General features: G+C 34.2%; 2 protein-coding genes across 3 annotated transcripts; one reads left to right on the forward strand and one right to left on the reverse strand.

The window, feature by feature from the left end:
• Window positions 1-653: 653 nt before the first annotated feature.
• On the reverse strand, window positions 654-3,919 carry LOC125649506 (radial spoke head protein 4 homolog A-like). Its single transcript, XM_048877080.2, has 9 exons — window positions 3,711-3,919; window positions 3,142-3,331; window positions 2,646-2,921; window positions 2,463-2,523; window positions 2,229-2,339; window positions 2,023-2,120; window positions 1,772-1,913; window positions 1,284-1,653; window positions 654-1,121 (listed from the first exon to the last, which is right to left on the reverse strand). The coding sequence occupies exons 1-9, from the start codon at window positions 3,812-3,814 to the stop codon at window positions 893-895; spliced, it is 1,581 nt and encodes a 526-aa protein (XP_048733037.1). The 5' UTR covers window positions 3,815-3,919; the 3' UTR covers window positions 654-892.
• A 300-nt stretch (window positions 3,920-4,219) lies between these two features.
• On the forward strand, window positions 4,220-21,582 carry LOC125649501 (uncharacterized). Of its 2 annotated transcripts, none has more exons than XM_056164570.1 (7): window positions 4,220-4,359; window positions 9,988-10,425; window positions 10,630-10,824; window positions 14,947-15,142; window positions 15,440-15,594; window positions 18,325-18,386; window positions 19,122-21,582. In XM_056164570.1, exons 1-7 carry the CDS (start codon window positions 4,275-4,277, stop codon window positions 20,304-20,306), a joined length of 2,316 nt encoding a protein of 771 aa, XP_056020545.1. In that variant the 5' UTR covers window positions 4,220-4,274; the 3' UTR covers window positions 20,307-21,582. The 2 variants fall into 2 exon arrangements, with proteins under 2 accessions (XP_056020545.1, XP_056020544.1); XM_056164569.1 differs by lacking the exon at window positions 4,220-4,359 and adding an exon at window positions 9,693-9,860.
• The last annotated feature ends 1,691 nt before the right edge of the window (window positions 21,583-23,273 follow it).

Below are 23,273 nucleotides of genomic sequence, written 5' to 3' on the forward strand. Positions count from 1 at the left end.
ACAATAAGGACTTGAATCATATCAGCATTGCATGCTACACTATGTTACAAAGTGCAGTAAACTACGACACCATAGCTAAACAAACCAGCTGTGGTAGCATAGTGGTTAGACCATTCCTTCACTACAAAGAGGTCATGAGTTCAAGCCCAGCTCATTGCCATGGCTGCATCAAAACTAAGATGTAAACATAGGTAATGATTACTCCTTCACCATTCAAATGCACAGCTGTTAAAAGTGAAAGTCAAAGGTCTTTCAGACATGACCCTAAAAACAGAGGTTGCATGTCATGGTAGGATTGGCATGTTGAAGAATCAGCCTGATGGGGAAACCAAAGATGGGGGAAACCAATCACTTACAATGGATTGCTTTATGTAGTGTTCATTTCTTGAAGTATTTACATTTTCTTTGTGTTCCACACCATTAGATGTCATATTTTTTTTTATCTATGATAATTAAATGCCAAGGTTGCCTGGTGTACAGCTTACTTTGTTTGAGTTATCAAATATTGGAGTAGAATCACAAAGGACAGTAAATATAATTGAAGTGTAATATACTGCTATAGGACAGCAGATGAATAGCCTGGCCATGCATATTTTCACAGTTTGTATTCTTTATCAGTAACAATGCCCTCTTAGTATAAATAAAAATCTATGCTCAGTAGAAATCATAGTTTACTTAGTATATCCAATATATACATGTACAAACTTTTTACAAAGTATTCACAAGTGATGTCCATTTTTAACTTCTTTCCATTTTAATCAATGTATGAAATATGAACATGGAACAGATTGCAAATAATTTAAACTTCCATAAAGTCCTCAGTCAACAATAAAGCTCCATAAGCATGCTTTTCATCAAATTTCACTTTTCATGATAAGATTACTGCCCCTGTTTAATCATCTTCCTCCTCTTCTTCCTCTGCTTCCTCCATTTCCTCTGCTGCCTCAGCTGCTTCCTGTTGGGCATTCCTGAGGGCATTCTCCTCCTCTACAGTTGGGTCTTCAGCCTCTGTGATTTCTGGGCCACTGGGGAATTCCTCCTGGATGGGAGCAGTCTGTGGTGGGTTGTAGTTGTCCATGCTATACTTGTGACCATTGCCAATGTAACAGTTCTCAAATTTCCTGAAATTAAAAAAGTAATGGCACTGAATAATTTTCTCTTGAATTTATCAGCATGGTTAATTCAGAACACTAGAATGAAATTTTAACTCTTGCTAATTTTTCAAGAAATACACTCAAGATATTAATTTTATTCTCAAAGAAATGACTCGTGAATAAACTTACTTTCCGGCTGCAAATGCATGAGCACCAGGCCACAGGTTGGAGTGAAGAACTGAAATAGCATACTGAGGAATCAGTTTGGAGGATACTTTTGGGGTCCATGGGGGAAGGTTTCCAATTTCTGCATCCTCTGACAAGGGTGTCAAAAGTGGAGGTCCTACTTCTGGCTCTGGTTCATCAGGTTCCTCTCGCTCCTCCTCTTCATCTTCATCTTCAACCTCCTCAGGGGATTCCTGGCCCACTTTGACCCAAACACAGCGACCCTGAGGCAGAATATGTTGTACATGGTGGACCCAGTGTTGCAGAGAACCATCACACAAATCTCGTAATGACACTGGCTCAAAATCCACATTGATGACGCAGTCATTGCGACCTAAAACACATGAAATGAACATTTCAAATTCAGTTATTTTTGCTTGAATGAATTTAATTTGTTAATGAAGGATACAATTATGCAAACCTGGACTGTTATGACCTGCAACGAAACTTACCCTCAGTTTCCTCCTCTTCCTCCTCATCTTCCTCAAATTGGTAGAAACCCATAGGTGACACATGAGTACCAGCACTAATACGGGCAACCTGGGCTCTCAAGTAGTTAATCTCATTGCCTGGGAATGGGGGATAGCTGACTACCTGAAATCATGAAAGAGACCACACCTCAGTGCACAGGAATAAACATATTTGTATCCAACTTCTGAAAAATCTTAAGATTTTATTCAGGCATGATGTGGGAAGTACTTACTGGGGCATCCAGCCTTCCAGTGAAGAACTTCTTGATAAGTCTGGCAGACTGCACCTGTGCTGGTGTTACTGCTGGTAGCTTTATCCAAGGTTTACCAGCTAAAAACGAATTTCATAAATTATTAGTAATATCAAAGAATGAACAAACTGATCGTTTTGTATTCACTGTTTCGTTTCTATTTCAAAGAAAAACTTGAGCATACTTACGATCATTACAAACAAAATATGTTTTCTTGTTTGTTCCTGCTTTATTTTCCTCTTTGGGGATCTCTGGTGGGGGCTTGAAATCTGGTTTTGGCGTGTCATCCTCCTCTTGTTCTGAAAAAGAATTGATGCTTGTGTTTGATTGTTGTTAGCTCTTTTCAACCAAGGATACTTCTCTTACACTATGAAATTCTCAATACTATGTGCATTCTTGTCACAAAAAATAGATGTGCAAACCTTCCTCTCCCTCTTCATCACCATCTTTGTCTGTTGCTTCTTCTTCGGGTTGTTCTTCAGGCTGAAATGTCATAAGATTGTTAAATCAAACAGAATCATTTAGAAAGTACTGAAATCTGAAAGTAACCCAAAGTTTACTTCAAAAACTTTTGTCACCAAAGTAACAAACTGAGTTCTTCATACCTCTTCCTCTTCTTCTTCCTCTTCATCCCCATCTCTGTATTCCACCTCTGCCACATAATAATTCTGTTCAGTTCCAAATATTTTCCCCCAGAATCTAACATGTGAAAGTGCATGAGTGTCCACTAAATTTTTCAAAGCTAACCAGACACGAATCATTTCTTCGCGGTTCAAACCAATTCCAGCTTGTTCAAAGAAAAAACAAAGTTCCATGATATTTGGAAGAGGAGTCTCGAGTTCTTCACTTTCTTCTGGTTCATTGTCTTCACCTCCCTCTTTCTACAAATGCAATAAAGAGTAAAACATATTTATATATGACTAATAATTACAATTTGACCACATTAAGAAAACAACATATTACCAATGAAACATCTTTTTCTTTTTGCAAATAAATAAAAAGAAAATATTTGAAAGAACAGAGAATGCATGTCCATATGGAGATACCTTGTCTCAAAGAACCTTAAGTTTTTTGATAAGCAGTTATACACATAGAACTTACAGCAAACAATTTTTCTTGCACTTTGGCTAAAGCAACTTCTGTTGATTGGTCAAGTTTATCTCTCACTGTGTCAACATCTGATGAAAATTTGGATCTTTTTGAATCTTTACTGACATCTTCAAAGACATCCACGACATTGTTTGGTCTTTCATCAAGAACTTTTGAAAGAACACGGCTTAGATGGTCGTACCTGTGAAATCAATGGAATAAAATAAAATAAATGTTCAACAAGAAGGTATGATTATAATGATCAAGCTTTAGATTTACATTAATGGTGTGTATAATCAAATGTCAATTATAAAAATAAACATAAAGTATACCACAAGTACTATGTTGTTGAGTGATGAAACTTAGTTAATGTTAAGGTTGTTAAAAACAAATCATAAACAATAAGATGAAAAATTCTACACATGTACACGTATTTGGAGAAAAGAAAAAAAAATACAAGGAGTAACTAGTTACAACATAATGATTGCAAACAAAAATACTATGTTACATCTTTTTAAAAATATTTACATGCTATATGCCTAAAGTACTTCAACTTTAATGGTAACATCTACATTACTTACAAGTTCAACCCTGTGTCTGTGCTGGCAGTGAGGAGATAAGATTTTGCAGAAATGAACTGCTGCTCCTTTGGGTTAATATTCAACTCCATGTTGACATCCGTCATCTTTGCTGCTATTAGAGAGATATATTCTCTCTTTTGTGTACTTTCCGACAGCAGTACAATCTTATCGTGCCCTGTTGCTATACTACCAACACACTGAACACAAACCTTTCTGTGGTGTTGTCAGGGTAAATACAGTAAATTCTACACAAAACGTCACATCCGTCTTCGTTCTGTGACGTTTTACGCATGTCGAATATAAAGCCCACTTCCGAGTGAAAATGGAGAGAGAATGTAAACAATTTGACCACCTTATACAAACTTCTATGTTGTAAATAATTATTTGATGAACAGAATGCAATAACTATGATATCATATTAGTAGAAATAACTGTAAAATGGCAGGTTCACGTGAAATTCTGTGGAATTCTCTTATAGACGACTGGCGCACCTGTGAACAGTTTCTTCACTTTAATTTCTCATTAGGCCTAGTCATAGGGACACGATAATTTCCAAGGACAGTGATGTTATCGAAGAAAAAAGACTCGGGCATTAATGATGGCATTGCAGGAAAATACGTCAAACGTGAAACCCCACCCATGCTCAGAAGTAAGTCTGTTGTCGTCACCTGTCGGGCTGTCATGCTATATAATTCTTATATATATATTGGTAAATAGCACAATTTTTGTTCCATTATGATTAAGCACAATACATGCAAGTACAGTATTTCATGGGTTCTACTAAACAGAGAACTTTAAAGCACCCTAGAGAGTTCTGGGGATTTTGTTAATTTAATACAAGTGTGTGAACTGTTTGTGTACATTGATTAATGATAATAGTACTGTACATATATTAATTAATAATCAAACTAATGAATCTTCATCCATCTGTATTAAACCCTTTTTTATTCATTATTTATTTTATTGGAGACAGTTGCTCTTGCTGTTTGTTTATTTCTGTAATCTTGATCCCAATCTGATTGATATAAAGAGTTTCCTGATATTTTGTAGTTACTAGTCTAAGTATAATTCTTCAAATTTGTTTATTTTGGACATATGAAAAATTTTGCAACATTCTTGACAAATTGTGACATTTGACAGATCCAATCATACAAATGCTAGAAAATAAAACACTAAGAAAGAAAGAAAAATTTAAACAAAAGAAAGACAACAGTCTATGCAAATAATAAAGAATAATTACAGAAATGTTAAGAATAAAAGAGAGATGATTAAGGTGGGAATATATATAAAAAAACAAACAAAAAACCAAGACTACAATCTACATGTTTTTCTGAAATGTAATTAATGTGAAAGTTTGAAGTCATTAATTACAATTATCATTGGGATTGAAATAAACAAGTGGCAAAGGAAAAGTGTTTTTCTGTAATAAAATGAATAAAACAAGAGTTATAGATGGATGGAAATTCATTAGTTTGATTAATATTTGTACTATCATCAATAATCAATATAGTCAAATAGTCTAAACCTTAATAATTAAAAATCACCAGACTTCTTAAGGTATCTCTGTTTAGTACTAAGGACTGACATTTCATGAGTAAGTAAATTTTATTTACACTTGGCAAATATACATTCAACAATAAACATGAGCTCAAATTGTCTGTGTAACTGACTAAACATGAGATTGCCAATTTATGTTAGGTCTTGAGATTGTGAAATTATGATCACCTCTGAAAGATATATTTAAAGCTTATTAGCAATTCTTATTAGATATATTCAGATAACTTCAGATATGCTACCATATTCAAGCTTAATTGTTACAGTAGACTTCTCTGAAAACAAACTGCTCGTGCACAAATTTAGTCTTGTTTACCATGAATTTTCAATGTAAATTGCAAGTCTCCTCATTTTCTAACCTCACTTGAATGTAATACTGGAAGATAGAGATATATATCCCCAAATATCTGTAATATTGAGTGTACAGAATTCAAAACAAATACATACAGTATACAGAATTCAAAACAAATACATACAGTATACAGAATTCAAAACAAATACATGCATGTGAACTCTCGTGGATTGACCGAAAGACTCACAGGTTATGGTTTTAAAAAGGTCTTATGGCAAACAACCAATACCATATTTATGTAGCAATATTGAAATTTATTATCACCTGCATATGGCATTTATGACTCGAGACTGTAAGGGTGAAAAAATTACACACATAAATGATAGTTTTGTTTGAATCCTTTAAATGTTTACAGAATGAGTAAACTTGTACACGAAGGTTACTATCATGAATGAATAAAATTTACCAATTTCAGTCTTTATCAATATTCTTTTTTCGATAGAAAAAAAAAAAAACAATTCAAAAGTAATCAAACAATGTGAAAATTGCTACCAGAAATAATGATGACTATTAGTAAAACCCATAATTTTTCCAATCAATAAATTCTTCGATGATGAATGCAATTGTAGTTGTTTTTCATCACTAAAAAATGTACAATTTTACATTTAAGTGGTTGATGATGTATTGAATTTTTTAATTCTTTTCTTTACAAAGTGTTGGGTATGGTACAATTTTGTTGATTTGGATTTAAAAGTCTATTTTTGTAAGTCTTTATTTAACAAATGAATGTTTGATGATTCAGTTGAATGAATCAATCTTATTAACACAAATGAAATGCTTTTTATCCTTTTTATTCACAAAGTAAAACAAGTTAAAAACAAAAAGTCAACATGCAAAGACTACTTAAGACAAGGTACACATTGTAGGTATTTTATGACCTTTAATCCTTTAAATCTGATGCACCATACTTTCCCATTTTGTTTATCTCTGTTCATTTAAATGTTTACACATTTTTTGTAATTGTTTCACCATTACTCAACTTTTTCGATACAGAAGACTGATGAGATCATGTTCTGCATATGATCAATTTTAAATTGAGGCAGGCTACTGGCAATTAAGTTGATGTTACAGGGGTTTCAACAGTCTTATTTAACATCAGTAGTTTATAAACTCTACAGTCATTATAATCATTTAATTTGCAAATACAGCGTATCATTGGGTTGAATGCTGTCTGACATATCATATAGGGGATTTATTTTCCAGGTTGTGAATTTCACGGTTTTTCTTATTAAGACACAATCACGGGTTCATGAATTCGCGGATTTAAATCACTAAGAAAATACCCCTCCTTCCATTGTGTGTATTTTAACACATCTGTTGTATCAAAGAGAGACAACTTCAATTTTTCCCTTGAAGATAAGCCATTTTGTGAGCTGTATTCAATTCAGCAGCTAAACAACTCTTAGGGGTTTAAATACTAGAAGATTCAGTAGTTTTGCTGAAGAAGTATGCAAACAAAAAGAGGCATTAATCCAGTCATTCATCAATGCTGGTTTAGTACATGTTAGTTCATCACATTCATGTTAGAGATGTTTTTGTTTTGTCACTGTAGAGTTCAAAATGACATAGAAATTTGATTAAAAGTAAAAGCATGATTTAAACATATTAACACATTATCAGGTGATTAATCCCCAAGGTATGGGGGGGGGGGCTGTTATGGGCGTGTGAATCCACGTGGAGGCCAAATGTATTTTAATTGATAAACAACCATAGTTGGCTCAAACTTTATAATAAAGGCATCATTACTGATTTGAGTAGTTAGAAATAAAAAAAAATTCGTGAAATAAGTTGATGTTACAGGGGTTTCAACAGTCTCGTTTAAAGTCAGCATTTCATAAATTCTGTGGTTGTTATGATTATCTAGTTTGCCCATATAACCTATCATTGAGTCAAATTCTGGCATGTTTCATACTGATTGTTAGGTCCATCTTGGCACACTGATTGTGACTACGGATTACTCAGTTTACCTGATCAAGACATAGGGCTCACAACGACGGATGTGATCGGTCGACAAGGGATGCTTACTCCTAGGCACCTGACCCCACCTCGGATATGTCCAGGGGTCTGTGTTTGCCCAACTCTATATTTTGTATTCATTATAGGAGTTTGTTACCTTCACCTTTCACATGACAATCAAAAATGATTGATAGATAACTACATTGGTAGGTTAGTTGTCTTATATACTCTCTATGTAAAATCCCAGTATTTTCCGGTAGCCTAAGTGAACTTAAAAAATTATGATACCTCTTTTTAATAAAACTTATTCACGGTTTCTTGAAGTCATGTATTTGTCTAAACAGTGAATATAGCAAACATTTCCACAGCAAGTTATTTTTCCCCCCATACAGTATTTCATAACAATTGTTAGGCCATTCTTTACACACTGATTTTGACTACGAATTACTCCATTTACTTGAAGAAGATATAGGGCTCACAACAGGTGTGATTGGTCAACAGGGAATGCTTATTAGTACTCTTCCTAGGCATCTGATCTAACCTTTTGTGTATCCAGAGGTCCATGTTTGCCTTACTCTTAATTTTGTATTCTTTGTGGGATTTATTTAATTAATCACAATTCGTTATTCTCACTTTTTCATTATAATCTCACAAATATTTGTGAGATGTCAATTAAAGTTATGATAAAATGTATTCATTTGAATATTGAAAAGAATATTTTTACCTTTGTGAGATCGTTGTAGTCAGAGAATGACTTGTCAATTATACATGATCATAGTGAAAATGTGTTCACCTAGGCATTACTAATCTGTGTATTCTAGACTATAGGTGGGATGTCCAAGCGCTGAAATGTCAAAGATGCATACAAACTTGGCCCATTAATGCATCTTTAGTAGAAGGTGTGTTGTCACTGTGACCTTTAAGATGATATGGCGATATATGGCAGAACCCTTTTTCGGGCTTTTATAAATTTGAGTCCTATAATCACCAAACTTTGTCACTTAGAGGAATGTAAATTGCAGCTTAAAATGTGCATCTATTAAGGAATGTAAATTGCAGCTTAAAATGTGCATCTATTTAGGAATGTAAATTGCAGCTTGAAATGTGCATTGATTTAGGAATGTAAATTGCAGCTTAAAATGTGCATCTATTTAGGGATGTAAATTACAGCTTAAAAATCAGGTCTATTTAAACTTTTAAAATGGTAAGTATTTAAAAAACTGTTTTAAGGGAGGTAATCCCTACACATGAAAGAGAGTAATGCAGTAACCCTATTCAATAATTATTACATCAAGAAATACACATTTTTTCCCCCATAAAATGTAGCTACATAACAATTAATATGAATAATTATTTTGTTTTTAACATTAATGATATAAATATATGCAGTATTGTACTACAAAAGCAAAGACTTTTAAAAAATGCACATCACACAACAAATACAGGAATTGTCTCATGGGAATAATTATCTAAGTCATTGTGCTTCAAGCAGTTTAATTACAACCAAATTCTGTCCAATTAAGATTCCATTTGCCCCTCAGGAGTAATTATCTACACCACGGTATTTCAAAGAGTTCAGCTAAACATGCAAAAATCATTTTGATAAGGGCCAAATTGCATCTGTCCAGTTAAAGATTAATTAATGAGTATAATGTAAGAAGACTATGGAAATAATTTATCACTCCTTTACTTATGGGGCTTTCTTTGTACAACCCAAAATTGTTAGTAATTATATCATGTGAAAGAAATACATGAAATAAAATGAAGCATGTGATTTGAACAATTGAAGAGATATAATGACAAGTCAATTGTTGTACCAAGGTTAATATGATTTTGTCCCATGCACACTTTTCTGTTCATTATTGTGATTAATAAACATTTGATGGGCATCTCATGTGCAGTGGTAGTGCACTTTATTTTGGGGTGGTTGTTGTTGTTTAAGGGTGAGAAATTTTGAAGATACATAGTACATGTATCATCTTTTTCGTTCTGTATAATGAAAATAAAATTTTTCTCAGATTTTTGTGTGCATTATGTAAAATAAATTTCATAAATTTCACTTAAAATATTTGAGGTTTCCACAGTAACTTGATGATGTGAAAGTTATTCTTCTGAGTCATTGTTAAGTGTATATAATGTACATCGTTTTGAGAATTCAGTTGACTCTTTTCTCATTATGATGCCGTCTTCAGCTTCTGTTCCTTGCAATATTGACAGAGAATTTGATGAAGTGTTTGATAATCTTAATAAAACTTTGGATGACCTTTTACTTGATGATAAGTTACCAGGTAAGAATTTCAAACGACTCCACTATACAAGTATTTAATTACATGTAGGACATAGATTTTAATATACTGTAAACTGTGAATAATTATTAATCTAGACAGACTTGTAGATGATTTCAATCTCTTTTAGACTATCACACCCCTGTCCGCCAGACTCCAAATTTCCAGCGTCGCAGCGTCAAAACACCAGCCACGTTTTATGTTCCTCAACAAGCAGCCAGTAATGTAATTAGCAGCAGAACACAGGTTACAACTCGCACCAATGTCCAGTCCAGTACCACTTCACAAGAGACGAGGGCCCAGCAGTTATCTCCCCTGACACAGCAGAGGAACACACATAGTGCTCCTCCCCAGATTTCTCAGCTGTCGCAGGGCATTCAGAACCTGAGTGTGGCAGATCGGTCAGATGATTCAGGGTCAACCAGTTCCCTGAAAACCCAGGGGTCAACCACTAATCAGGGTACATCCGCCTCTTCAGGCCATGGTATTGGTCCACAGCTATCAGCATCAGAAAGTCAGACTCAACAGAGTTCAGGGCAGAGAAATAATCTTGGAGCCATCAGAGAAGGTATATAAGGCAACATATTCTTTCTTAGTTTCCCAAGTGGTTTTTTTTTTAATGTGAAAAGTAAGAATTAAGAGATAAAACATGAAATACCAGTAGCCTCATAATGTTTGATTAGTGCTGCTTTAAGTCATTCACCTAAGACTATATCTAAAGTTGATTCAAAGGAATGTGCATTTGCTTGACATCTTATTAAAATGGTTGTAGATTTCCATGACCATGGTAACCTAGGGTCAGTCCAAAACAACTACTCAGATTACCATAACCAGTACGATGAGAATTACCAGATACAACAGTATCATGAAGAAATCAGAAACCACTATGCTCAGCAAAGTGGGGGTCATGTGACCAGCACACAGCACAGCCTGCAGTCCAGCACACAGCAGTCCAGCACTAGCACATGTAAGTACAGCAATGAATGTGCTGATAAGAAATGTCAGTACCCCTCTAGTGCATTTCAGCCAAATTTGAGTTTCCAGCAATGTTTCGAGCAAATGCCTTGCAACAATGACATTTCTCAGCATAATCAGCTATTGAACACTACGGTCTTGGGTAATTTGTGCACCAATAACCATGCTAGTAATCAACCAAACTTAATTTCCAATAATATCAGCAACAACCAAAGCGTCAGCAACTTGAACACTGTGCAGTGCAGCCAAATTTTTAGCGACACGAATACTGTACAGCACAGTGAGTCTACCAGCAACCTAAGTAGCATTGAGAGCAATGTGTCCTCTGTCAGCACTAGTACACTACAGGATAGTCAGTCCACCAGCAACGTGAAGCAGCAAGATCCCAGTCTCAGAAACGATCCGCAGCATTACAGCAGCAGTATGCAACATTGCCACTCATCAAGTTCAGTTCAGTCATCAAGTTCAGTTCAGTCATCAAGTTCAGTTCACTCATCAAGTTCTGTTCAGTCATCAAGTTCAGTTCAGTCATCAAGTTCAACCAGCTCTGATGCAGCATCTATTGTACCTCAGATAGATTGGCACTATAGTCCTCTCCAGAACATATGCAAACCTCAGAGCAGTGGCACCATGCAAAGCAGTGTGTCATCCAGTAGCTCTCTCTGTAGCAGTTCAAGCATGGTCATAGACAGCAATATCACCGATTCCTTTGTATAGAATTCCAACTGTGAACAGGCAGAATGTGTAAGCACAGTGAGAAGCATGGACCAAGGCTCATCAATGCTATATTAAAGTATAAGTCCATATGAAATACCATGTTGAGAGGTTGGAGGTTTCTTTTTTGGCAGATGTAGAAATTTGTCAAATTTCAGAGATAAAGGGGATGCCAGTAATTTTGATAGTTGTATATTTAGTAAATCTGCTGAAGGGCCTTAAATTAGTGATTCTTATTTTGGGAATTTGGATTGTATTGCCAAAATAGATAAGAATAGCACCCTGCCAAAAACAAAACAAAAAACCTCTCCAAAAAAGCACTATATGGTATGCTTGTAATCGTCAATAAACTAATGATGTCTCTTTTATTAGAAAGGGTATGCAACATTGTGAAACCTTTTATTTAAATTCATATTATGTAGATTAAAACAGGGAAACTTGAAATAAAATTATGTTTACTGGTAATGTATACAAAAATTGTTTTGTTTTACAGTAATATTTGTCGTTCAAGAGAATTAAAAGGACTGGTTCATGTGTTTTGAAAAAAAAAAATTTATCATTAAAAATATAACTCATTTAATGTTGACAACCAAAATTTTGACCTTCTGAATGCAAGAATAAATGCAATATTTTAGCCATAAGTATATGCTATGTAAACAAAAACTCAGGTATTTTAATGTTTGCAAACAAACCAGTGAAATCTTAAATTTAATAAGTTAAAGCATCTCAATTTTGCACAGTCACAAATCTTAACATTTTTAAAAATGACACATTTACCTAAAGAATACTTGAAATGTGATAGATATATAAACTTAGATCGATATCCATTTCTTTTTTCATTTTCGTGAACAATAACATACCACAATCTTTGTTTACAAAACAAATAAATAAACTCTCTGAAATGAGCTTCTGTGATAATGTATAACCTTATTTTTTTGGGAAACTTTTTAAACACATTATATACTGTAAATTCTGATCATTAGAAATGAAAAACAAACTTTGGGGGGGAGGGGGGGTGTCATGAATTAGTACTTTACTTTTATGTAATGTAAAAAATGCTGATATGATAAAAATGTAACGATAAACAACAGAGCTGAGAAAACACCAAATACTGTCCACAAAATGCAGTGTATTGGTATGCTCACTGAGTTAATAGGCACAGGCTGCTGGGTGCATGTCAAATTCACAACCCTTGTTTGTAATGTGTTTAGGAGATGCACACACTAAAATTAGCATTCCCTATGAAATAAGAACAGAAACTTCAAAATAAAGATTAATACCAAAAAATCAATTTTAAAGATCTTTTCTCTATATAACAGATTACTTGGCTTTTTCGTATCACTTCACGACATTATCTTGAGACAATCCAATGAAGGACCTGGTCTTAACACTGGTGGATGTTCAACTGAAACGATACTTTACACACACTGCATAAGGCATTTAAGAAATATGGGGATAAATTGATTAGTGCTGCAAAAATATACTTGGTGTTTTACGACTAGTGCCTGTCATGATTAGGTAGAAAATGCACTTCATGTGTATGACTTTTAATTGCATCATTATTATCTTAAATGTTTTGATGCATTATTGAAAATTTTATCGTTGTAATATTGACATGTGCATTTATTAAGAATTTCCCTGAAAGTGTACCCAAAACTATTTATCATTTTGAGGTCTATTTGGTGTGGTTCTTCGTTTATAGAGCATACATAATATCCTACTTTGGCTCATAATGGCTGCTGTAAGGCAAAATTGAAATGACTACTTAAAATGTCATAACTTTGGATGGAATTGATGCAAAATACTAAGATATTGATGTAAATAGTTTTTATTACTTATACTTGCATTATTCTAATTAAAAAAAACCTACATCTACATGTACTGTCAAAACATGTTAAATAGACTGTAAAACTGTTTGCACAGGAGAAAAACATAGGTTGAATGATGTGATGCTTTGGATATTTCAACCCCGCAGATATCTGAAATCCACAGATATCTCAACCCTGCAGATATATAAAAATCCAGATATCTCAACCCCATATATATCTCAAATCCAGATATCTCAATCCTGTAGATATCTCAATCCTGTGGATATCTCAAATCCACAGATATCTCAACCTCACATATATCTCAAATCCACAGATATCTCAACCTTGCAGATATCTCAAATCCACATATATCTCAATCTCACAGATCTTAAATCCACAGATATTTCAACCTCACAGATATCTCAAATCCACAGATATATCAACCATACAGATATCTTAAAGTTTTTGCCCAGCTGACTTTGACATATTGAGATTTGATAGTACATCATACCTGTGGTTATGAAAAAAGAATGAAAAAATAAAAATCCACCCAGTATCTCTGTTCACAAATAAGGAAATCAATCTATAAACTGATCCTCCCTGGCCTGGATTTCTCTGAGATTTTACTTAAATTCTGACTACTCAAATAAAACAGAACTCAAACTTTAGTAAGAGCCTTGAGTCAGTAAAGGTAAACAGAGGTATTCATAGTCCTGTTTCTAATAGCTTGTGGTACAAGTATCCAGTCAAATACTGGTACTAAACAGAGGTATTCATAGTCCTGTTTCTAATAGCTTGTGGTACAAGTATCTAGTCAAATACTGGTACTAAACAGAGGTATTCATAGTCCTTTTTCTAATAGCTTGTGGTACAAGTATCTAGTCAAAGAACAACTGAAACTGGGTCATTGATTAATGAAAATACATGTATATCTATAGTTTTACAAAATTATTACCAGAGGTTATTACCATCACAAATCGGGTTGATGAAGGACTTCTAAAGTTACCTTCTTATGTTAACATGTAATTTGAAAATCCTATCTTAAGTATAAAGTACTTTGAGAGAAAAAATGAGTTACCAGAAGTATTAATGCTTTGGGGAAAATTTTCGTGAAATGAAGTGATAAAAGGACATCATCTATCCCCTGACTCGAGAGTTTTTGTGTTCATAGCAAAATCTTAATCTGATAATACAGTCTTATAATTGATTAGAAAGGTTGTGAGGAATATAGATGCAGTTGTTGAAGGTACATAGGTACTTGAATAACACTGGTGACACACATCCTGGTTCACAGAATGATCGCACACATACCAGAAGCATTAGTCAGTACACGTATTATTGTGTATATGTGTGGGATATTTCTTTAATATTAGTATGTGGTTCTTTGATACTGGAAAAAACAAAATTCACTTAACTGAATAATTCAATGAATTTTTAATAACACAAAATAAAATAACATCTCAGATTATTCATACAGCTATCATTTATGAATAACATATTATATTATACATACCACCAAAAAAAAAAACAGGCTGTAACATACATTTAAGAATATGAAGCAAACTTATCCAATTACACTGTGATTATTGCAGCGTCTTCATCTGCCTATGCTGGTGATGAATTTCCCCTGCCCCCGGGTTGGTCACTAGATTGGACAGTGAGGGGAAGAAAGTACTATATAGACCATAATACCCAGACCACCCACTGGAGTCACCCCCTTGAGAAGGAGAGCCTCCCCACAGGCTGGGAGAGGATCGAAAACAAAGAGTATGGAGTGTACTATGTTAAGTAAGTATGTATGTAGTGATGTTAGGTGAGCTATTGTTTGATATATGTACTGGTATTCTGGAGTCAGAACAATATCTAGAAAATTTCATTACATTGTTATTTATGAAATATATTTTTGTCTCAAAAGGATCTGTATGAAAAACTTGCATGTATATTATATATTTCAAAGAGAATATGGAAGATGTAGATTGTTTTTCTGAGAAGAAAGAGATAATGAGTTTTTACTTGAAGATTTCTATATTCATTATTGATTTATTTTGATTATAAATGTGTATTTCTGTTTATTTTATCCCCTAGCCATTATCTACAAATAGCACAGGTCAACCATCCCTGCTCTCCCACCCAGGGAAATGTGAGGTACAGCCTTCTGCCTTACTTACCCCGGCAGATAGAGTACCGCTCTACCCGTCAGGACAGTGTTCTTGTCCCAGCCAACCCATATCTTCACACAGGTCAGACACTATCTCACGCATTTGTTGATCAGATTTGAGAGCAATATTTGTTTTGGATGGGCATACTACCAAAGAGATTGAACAAAACGAGCGGTGCATTGATAGCAAAAGTTTTATGTTCCTCTCATTCCTTATACCCTGCTTGCATATCACTTCTACATATTTAAAGGATCTACCGACACAGGCACTGTTTTTTAATATATATATAACGTAATTAAAAAATTGTCTTCCTGTAAACAAACGATTATGAGATTGATCTTTGTTCGTTATCTTCACCCTTACCATGTATTTATTTTTCTAATAGACATAAGCAACGGAAAAATTGTACTGTATGTTTTCAGAAAGAAAAACATTAAAAATAAGTATTTTATTTTGATTTGAGTAACCAGTTACATCACTTTCGACATGATCTCTTTACTGAAACAAAGAAATTAAAAAATTTAGTTTTATGCTGAGGCTAAAAAGGCTTTTATAATATACTAGTATAGCCCTTTCATTCAGAAAACTGTTTTTGAATGTATGGAAATTGCTGATCATGCTTGAGTGAATGCAGATTGAAATGAATTGACCTTAAAGCTAACATGAATTCCTAAATATTCTATATTTCATCCTATCTGTCATATTTCTTTTAGATAACCTATTTTACCCTACCAATATATATTCCAAGTGAGATTGTTAGTATTTGTTACATCTGAATGGTTTCTAGATTGACTCTACCAGAGCACATCTCCAATAGTATTGTAGAGAGAATGAGAAAACATAAAATCACCTTTTATACACCTTGTATTACTCAACAATACAATAAACATACCAGAAATTAGTCAAACATATTACAAGTTTTGGATAATTTAGATGAAAGGGTGGGGAAAAAATTCTTCCCTTTTCTTGTATTTTTCAAGCTTCCCAACTATTCAGGTTTGCATCTGGTGGGTCCAATATGTATGCTTCAAATCTACATTGTATTCTTTTTTATTAGTCCTCTACTGGTAAAACCGAAGGTCCTATAGGTTTTCAATTTTTTATTTTCCGGACTTTATTTTCACCATGCTTTGATTTTGGAAGATGAGATTTGGTATGTGATTTACTAATATATGTTTACAGATCTAGTTTAGTTTCATCACAGTGGACGTCAGATTTTACTGTACAATGCCTTAACTTAGGAATCCGAAATTTGATATGTGGTTATTGAATTAGTAAATACACTTTAATTTTCATTTTTGCTATTGTTGACATATTCTTACAAAAATTGTAAAACTTGGTCTCGTGGTTGACTGAATTCTTGTAGTCTCTTTTTTTATTGTGTGAGATCTATATAATTTAAGGCATGCCCATTTGTAATAGAGTTCATCTGATTTGCTGTATCTATTTACTAGAGATCAAAATCATGATATTTCCTTGTATTAAAAATGATATCTGGCCTTTTGTCCAAAAATATACAACTAAGATTTTTTGTCATTTTCAAACACACAAGAGATTTAGATATTACCCGGCAACAGAAACATGGGTAGAAAGTTGTGAATGTTGAAGATGCTAGGTAGAAGCGAAAATGTTGTTCTTTATTGTTCAGAATACTGGAAGTAAGGTTGTTCCTAACAGCAATAGAACTCTAGGTTAGGGATACAATTGAAAGTTATTTGATGCAAACAAGAAAGACATCTTCATTTGCAGATGATTGTTGACTTGCTCTGAATACGAAAATTAATGAAAATACAAAGAGCTGCTAAATTTCAGACCGAACATGGTCTCAGCAATATGTATAAACTTATCAAATTCTATTACCTATATCTTTCTATGATTTATTTATTAGATTCTGCGTAAACTGTTGACGTAAGATTATTCATGCAGTATATTATGCAAGTGACTTGTAGGGGACATACGTTATTATGCAATTCACATTTCTTCTTCATGTTATAAATACTAAAGCAAGATACTCCAACTTATGAATGCTGGTTTGTGTATATGTACATGTACTTAAATTAATGAGCAATTTCTTGCTGTGAAATTATCACAAAATAAGAATGGATCCCCTCTTCTCTCTATAAACCATCCAAAGCTTTTAGAATACACTATCATTGTATTTTTGCAGTGTTTTAAAACAGGATTCCATGGGTAAACATTTGCAAATTTTATGTAACACATGTTCACATGGGAATAATTTTAGTACATGAAGAAGTAAAGAATTAAAGAAAATTAAAATGTGTTCTTCAATGCAAGACTTCAAAGAAAGATAATATTCAAAGAAAGACACATTCAGAGGATATTGATAAACAGAATTTGTTACTGAGTACCACATGAACAGTTTAGAAATAGAAAGAAAGAATTAGGAACAAAATTTATAGCTGAGTACCACATGAACAGTTTAGAAATAGAAAGTTAGTATGCATAGCCCCAGCCATCTTCACTAGCCAAGTGTCCAATTCGCTTACACTCGTCTCATGAGAGTAATTATAAGAGAATTGAACACTTGGCTAGCGAAGATGAGTCCTAGTATAGGGCTATGCTTACCAACTTTCTATTTCTAAACTGTTCATGTGGTAATAATGATAAGAAGTATCTGGTAACAAACCCTTCAAACCAGTGCATACAGCTTTTTAACATTTAAAATGTGGCTGATATACCATTCATGTATCACATAATATAGATCAACCATTAAATATTATGGTTTATTACTATTAAACTAGTGCGCCTATATATGACATTTTTAATATATATTTTTTATATGTATTGTAGAAATTCCCAAATGGCTGGTTGTATATTCTAAAGGAGCTAGAGAACATGATCACAAACTGAAGGTAAATGAGCGAGCATCATACAGGAAATTCCACTCTCTTAGCCCCTTTTCAAATCATTGTACTACATTAATTTCCTGGAATATTCTGATTCTTTCAAAATATGATTACAACAGATGTAATAAAAAGAACACTCAAATACCCCCATCATCCAAAGCAAGGTCAAGAGTTCTTTATCATGTCAAGTCTGCTCTGACGCGATGCCTAGGTTTTTAAAATTTCATCCAAAAGACCTGTAACTTGCACTAAATGCATAGTGTTTGGCGAAAGAGCAGTCTTTACTGTTTTTCTGTCTTGTGTTCGAAGGCCAAGGTTCAAGCTGGCCTTTAACCCATGATCTCATACATGAAGTAAATGCTCTAATCATACATTCACACTAGACAGTCATTTAGAGAGCTCGTACATTTCACATCAGTACATATTCGATGCAGTTCCATGTATGGTTAAAGATGCCTTAAATACAGTCACAGTAAAAGCTTTGTGTTGTACAATCACATGTTTTTATTAAGAATATACATGAGATCAAGTTTAGTTCCAACAATGCTTTTGGGGGGGGGGGGATCTCTCATTTTTTTTAATATATTATTCTGCAAGTAAATATGAAAATAATCTTATATCATTTCCCACATCAGGTCCCATTGACAGAAAGTGGAATAACCCTTTACCTTTAGTAATAGCATTTAATATGTACAGGTATGTAAATGCTCAAACTCACTGTCTTGGCTCTTTTTTTTTTAGTGGGATCTGTTCAGGTTGAATGAGATTGAGGTCTTTGATGCCATGTTAATGCGTCTTCATAAACAAGAACTTGAACAGATTGTTATGAGTTATGAAGCATATCGTAGTGCTCTGATTCGAGAGATGGAGCGGCGAAAGAAAGAAAACCAGGTTCCACCTCAGACTCTAGCTCTTCCTCAAAATGTGAAACACCAGAAACAAATTCCAAATGAAGGACTGTCTGGAAGACTTTACAACATTGGTGCACAAGGTTCAGGGCAGAGCCCTACACAAGGTGCTTCCCAGGGTATTCAACAAAGTGTTGGTCATGGATTTTCTAGAAATGTAGATCAAATGTCTGGAATGCCTGCAAATATTGGTTTATCGCAAGCTGTGCAAGGGCAAATGATTCAACAAAATATGGTACGAACAAATGTAAACTATCCAAATACAAGTTCAGCTATTTCAAATAACTCTTCAAATCTTCCGCAAGCAGTCAATCCTAATGCTGGGCAGCTTGGAAAAACAGCTGCTGAGAGGATGATGATGTTACACAGTCAAGCTTCTGAAAACCAGTTTGCAATGCAGAAGACAGTTACAACTCAACATCATTTAATGCAGCAGCATCAGCAAATACAACAACAGCTCGAGCAGTTGCGCCAGGAACAGATGCAACGTCATCTTCAGCAGCAGCTTATACAGCAACGAATGTTGCAACAGCAACATATGCAACATTTTCAATTACATGGTGCTCAGATATTGCCAACTCATCAGCCCTTGTCCGAGAACTTTGTTACCCGACAGCCAGTTAGTAGTCAGGTGCAACATTACACCCCTTATACCGCTAACCAACAGACAAGCAGCCAGCAGCAGCAAGGTTATCCACCACACTCAACAGCCACCACACAACCACCACTTCAACAAAGCAACCCACAGACACAGCAGGCTTCCTATGCAGGATACCCCCATCATGCAACGGTAGTCCAATCAACTGTGCAACAGTTGCAGCCAGTACAAAGTGTACCACAGGGTTATTCTCAGCAAGTGGTTGCAACATCACTGCCTTCTGCCCAACAGCAGAATATTCCTCAGCAACCTCTCTCATTAACTTCCTCACACCCAATGGTGCCTCAAAATTTTTCACCCCAAACTCAACCCCAGTCTCAATCCAAATCTATTACTCAAAATATTGAAACCAAAGTTTGATGCACAGATGTGCAAGTCATCCAACAGCCTGCACATTTTCAGTGTATCTCAACAGTTGTATAGCAAATATTTTGGGAATTGTTAAAATGAAGTTTAATCCCTTTATTTGTATGTTATGGACAGCTGTTCTTAATTTTTTTTTCCCCTTCTCTTGAAATCGGGAAAATTTATATTCTACTATGTATACATTACATGTATATATTATTGTTATTTAATACTGCCCTTGGACTTGATTATGGGAAATGAAATTTTACAGATTGCTGTAAAATTGCTTATATTTGTAGGGTCAAATTTTTGTGGATCGAGGAAATAGTATGTTAATGAATGTGGGTGGTTTTTAATTCAGTGTTGAAGATGTTTTTCTTAATTGTAGTTCCTTTTCTCCTGTTCATGGAGAATTTGATTTCCAATCCACAAAAATTCCCATGGAAAGAAGTTTATTTACAATACTGTTCATGTATCAGTAGTGTTATAGCACATGGATAAGAAAATTCATCTGAAGTGTAATTCATACTGCTATATTGCAAAGCTAGTTCACTGCAATGGTCATAACTCATTATTGAAGTGGTACGTATTAGCTGCAATAATGTAGCCCTCTTCAATTTTTTCTATTCTGACGTTATCGGGGGGAGGGGGGTGGGGATTGGAGAGGGCTACATTATTGCAGCTAGGTAGGTATATGCAAAAGTCTTTTTTTTCAAGGGAAAGGGAATAGTTGATTCATCTTTGCAAGGTTGTTTTTCATGTTTTATGAAAATCTGCTGTCATGATTATACTGTAAATTTTATATATTCAGAATTTAATGATGTAAATATTTGCTAGAAATGTTTTTGCTTTAAGCATATAGCACGTTTTCATTTTTTCTGTGTATTGACATTTCAGTTGAGATACCATGTATTTTATTTGATTGTTTAGATATTTTTGAGACCGTTTCATATACATTTATTAATGTTGTGTGCCAAACATGAAATTGTGTCTGCATGAAATTTCTTATTTTATTCTGCAAGTCCCCTCACCAAATGATAGTCATGATTCCATGTAAGTTCATTTTCCTAATTAGCTTAATGATTTTATCAGGAATGGATTTTAGATGCCTAGCAGCAGCTGGGCTGCTGTTACATTATGGGACAAAATCTACACTTTTAATAAATGGTTGTGTAACTTATGTTTAAAGAAGTCATACTTGTATGATCTCCCTCTACTGTGTACATCACTCTGTTTTCATGTAATTCCTTGTTAACATTTGAATAAAGTAGAATGGGTGATATGCTTTCTAGTGAAAGTCTTTTGTTATTTCAGTGCAGGTTTCCTAGCCAAGATATCTATATTGAACCACCTGTTGAATTTGAATACTACTGTATTTCATAGTTTGCAGTAAAACCTCATGCCATAAGGATGACATTTTTAAAAATGTAAATTCTCTTCTTGGCAAATGATTGATATAGCCATTATTGGTATAGAACCGTCCACCACTGTACATTATACTGTTTTATATGTCAGTCTCTAGATGGGATATTTTATACTACAGCAATTTCTGTATGTTGTCCGTTGGGGATTTTCTGTTTCTATTTTCATTTCTCTGTCACATATCAAGCTGAAACTTGCTTCTTTGTGGGTCATTCTAGATCATGTTGCAATTTTTATCCATTTCAACCTCTCTTGCAGGAGTTTTGCCCCTTTGTTTGAAAATTAATGTTTCATGGAGGGTACACAATTTCTCCGGCAAATTCCTCCCACAATTTTCAAATGAGGACCATCTTATTTTACAGAGTGTCTGTATGCCTATTGAAGATGTGCATGTGGCAAGGATTTGAATTTATTCATTTTTTATAGAAAATTACACATTGTTGAACTTGGTCAGCTTGGAGAAAATATTGCATAGAGAGTACATGATTTGTCTGTCTAATAGTGATTCGTGTGTCAAGGATTTTAATTTTCTTCAATTTTTGAGAATAAATCCTCTTACAGTTTTAAAGCTAGGGCCTTTGTAAGCAATTTGAAGGTGTGTGTATTTTCTTTGATGTTTGAAATATTTACACGTTGCTGAATTTGGTTAATTTGGGTGAAATATTTTCCACACAGAACTCTTGGTTTTGCACGATTTGTCTGTCTAACAAGTGAGGACCTTCTTATTTTACAGAGTGTTTATATGGGTATTGAAGATGTGTATGTGGCAAATATTTTGATATTTTTAATTTTTTTTAGTAAATTTTGAGGAAATATTATAAAGCGAGTGCATCGTTTGTCCTTTAACTCTCATAGTTTTAAAGTTAAGGTCTTTTTTTGAATAACCACTTTTACAATATTGTGTTAGAAAACAGGTCTAAATGTTAAGGTAACTGAGTTAAACAGAAAGGAGTCTATATGTCTAGGTAACTGAGATAAACAGAAAGGAGTCTAAATGTTAAGGTAACTGAGTTAAACAGAAAGGAGTCTATATGTCAAGGTAACTGAGTTAAACAGGAAGGAGTCTATATGTCAAGGTAACTGAGTTAAACAGAATGGAGTCTATATGTCTAGGTAACTGAGTTAAACAGAAAGGAGTCTATATGTCAAGGTAACTGAGTTAAACAGAAAGGAGTCTATATGTCAAGGTAACCAAGTTAAACAGAAAGGAGTCTATATGTCAAGGTAACCGAGTTAAACAGAAACGGGTCTGGATGTCTAGGTAACCGAGTTAAACAGAAATGGGTCTGCGTGTCAAAGTTATCATGTTAAACATGAGCTTCCTGCCTCTCTGCAATAATTAGAAAGATTAGCTATTTGGTCCCAATACATACAAGATCCAGACATTCCTGAATGCCCATGCATTAATGCAATGGTACTTCTGTTCTTCTCAAGGTAGGGTAAGAAATTGGGGTTTGATTCCTACTACAGGATATCGATAGCCATGTTCATATGATACCAAATAAACTGAAGTCCTGTCTCTGATGGCACCTTGGTCACAGCAAGTAGAATTGTCTATTT

The sequence above is a fragment of the Ostrea edulis genome, chromosome 5 (assembly GCF_947568905.1).
Source record: "Ostrea edulis chromosome 5, xbOstEdul1.1, whole genome shotgun sequence".
Taxonomy (NCBI): domain Eukaryota; kingdom Metazoa; phylum Mollusca; class Bivalvia; order Ostreida; family Ostreidae; genus Ostrea; species Ostrea edulis.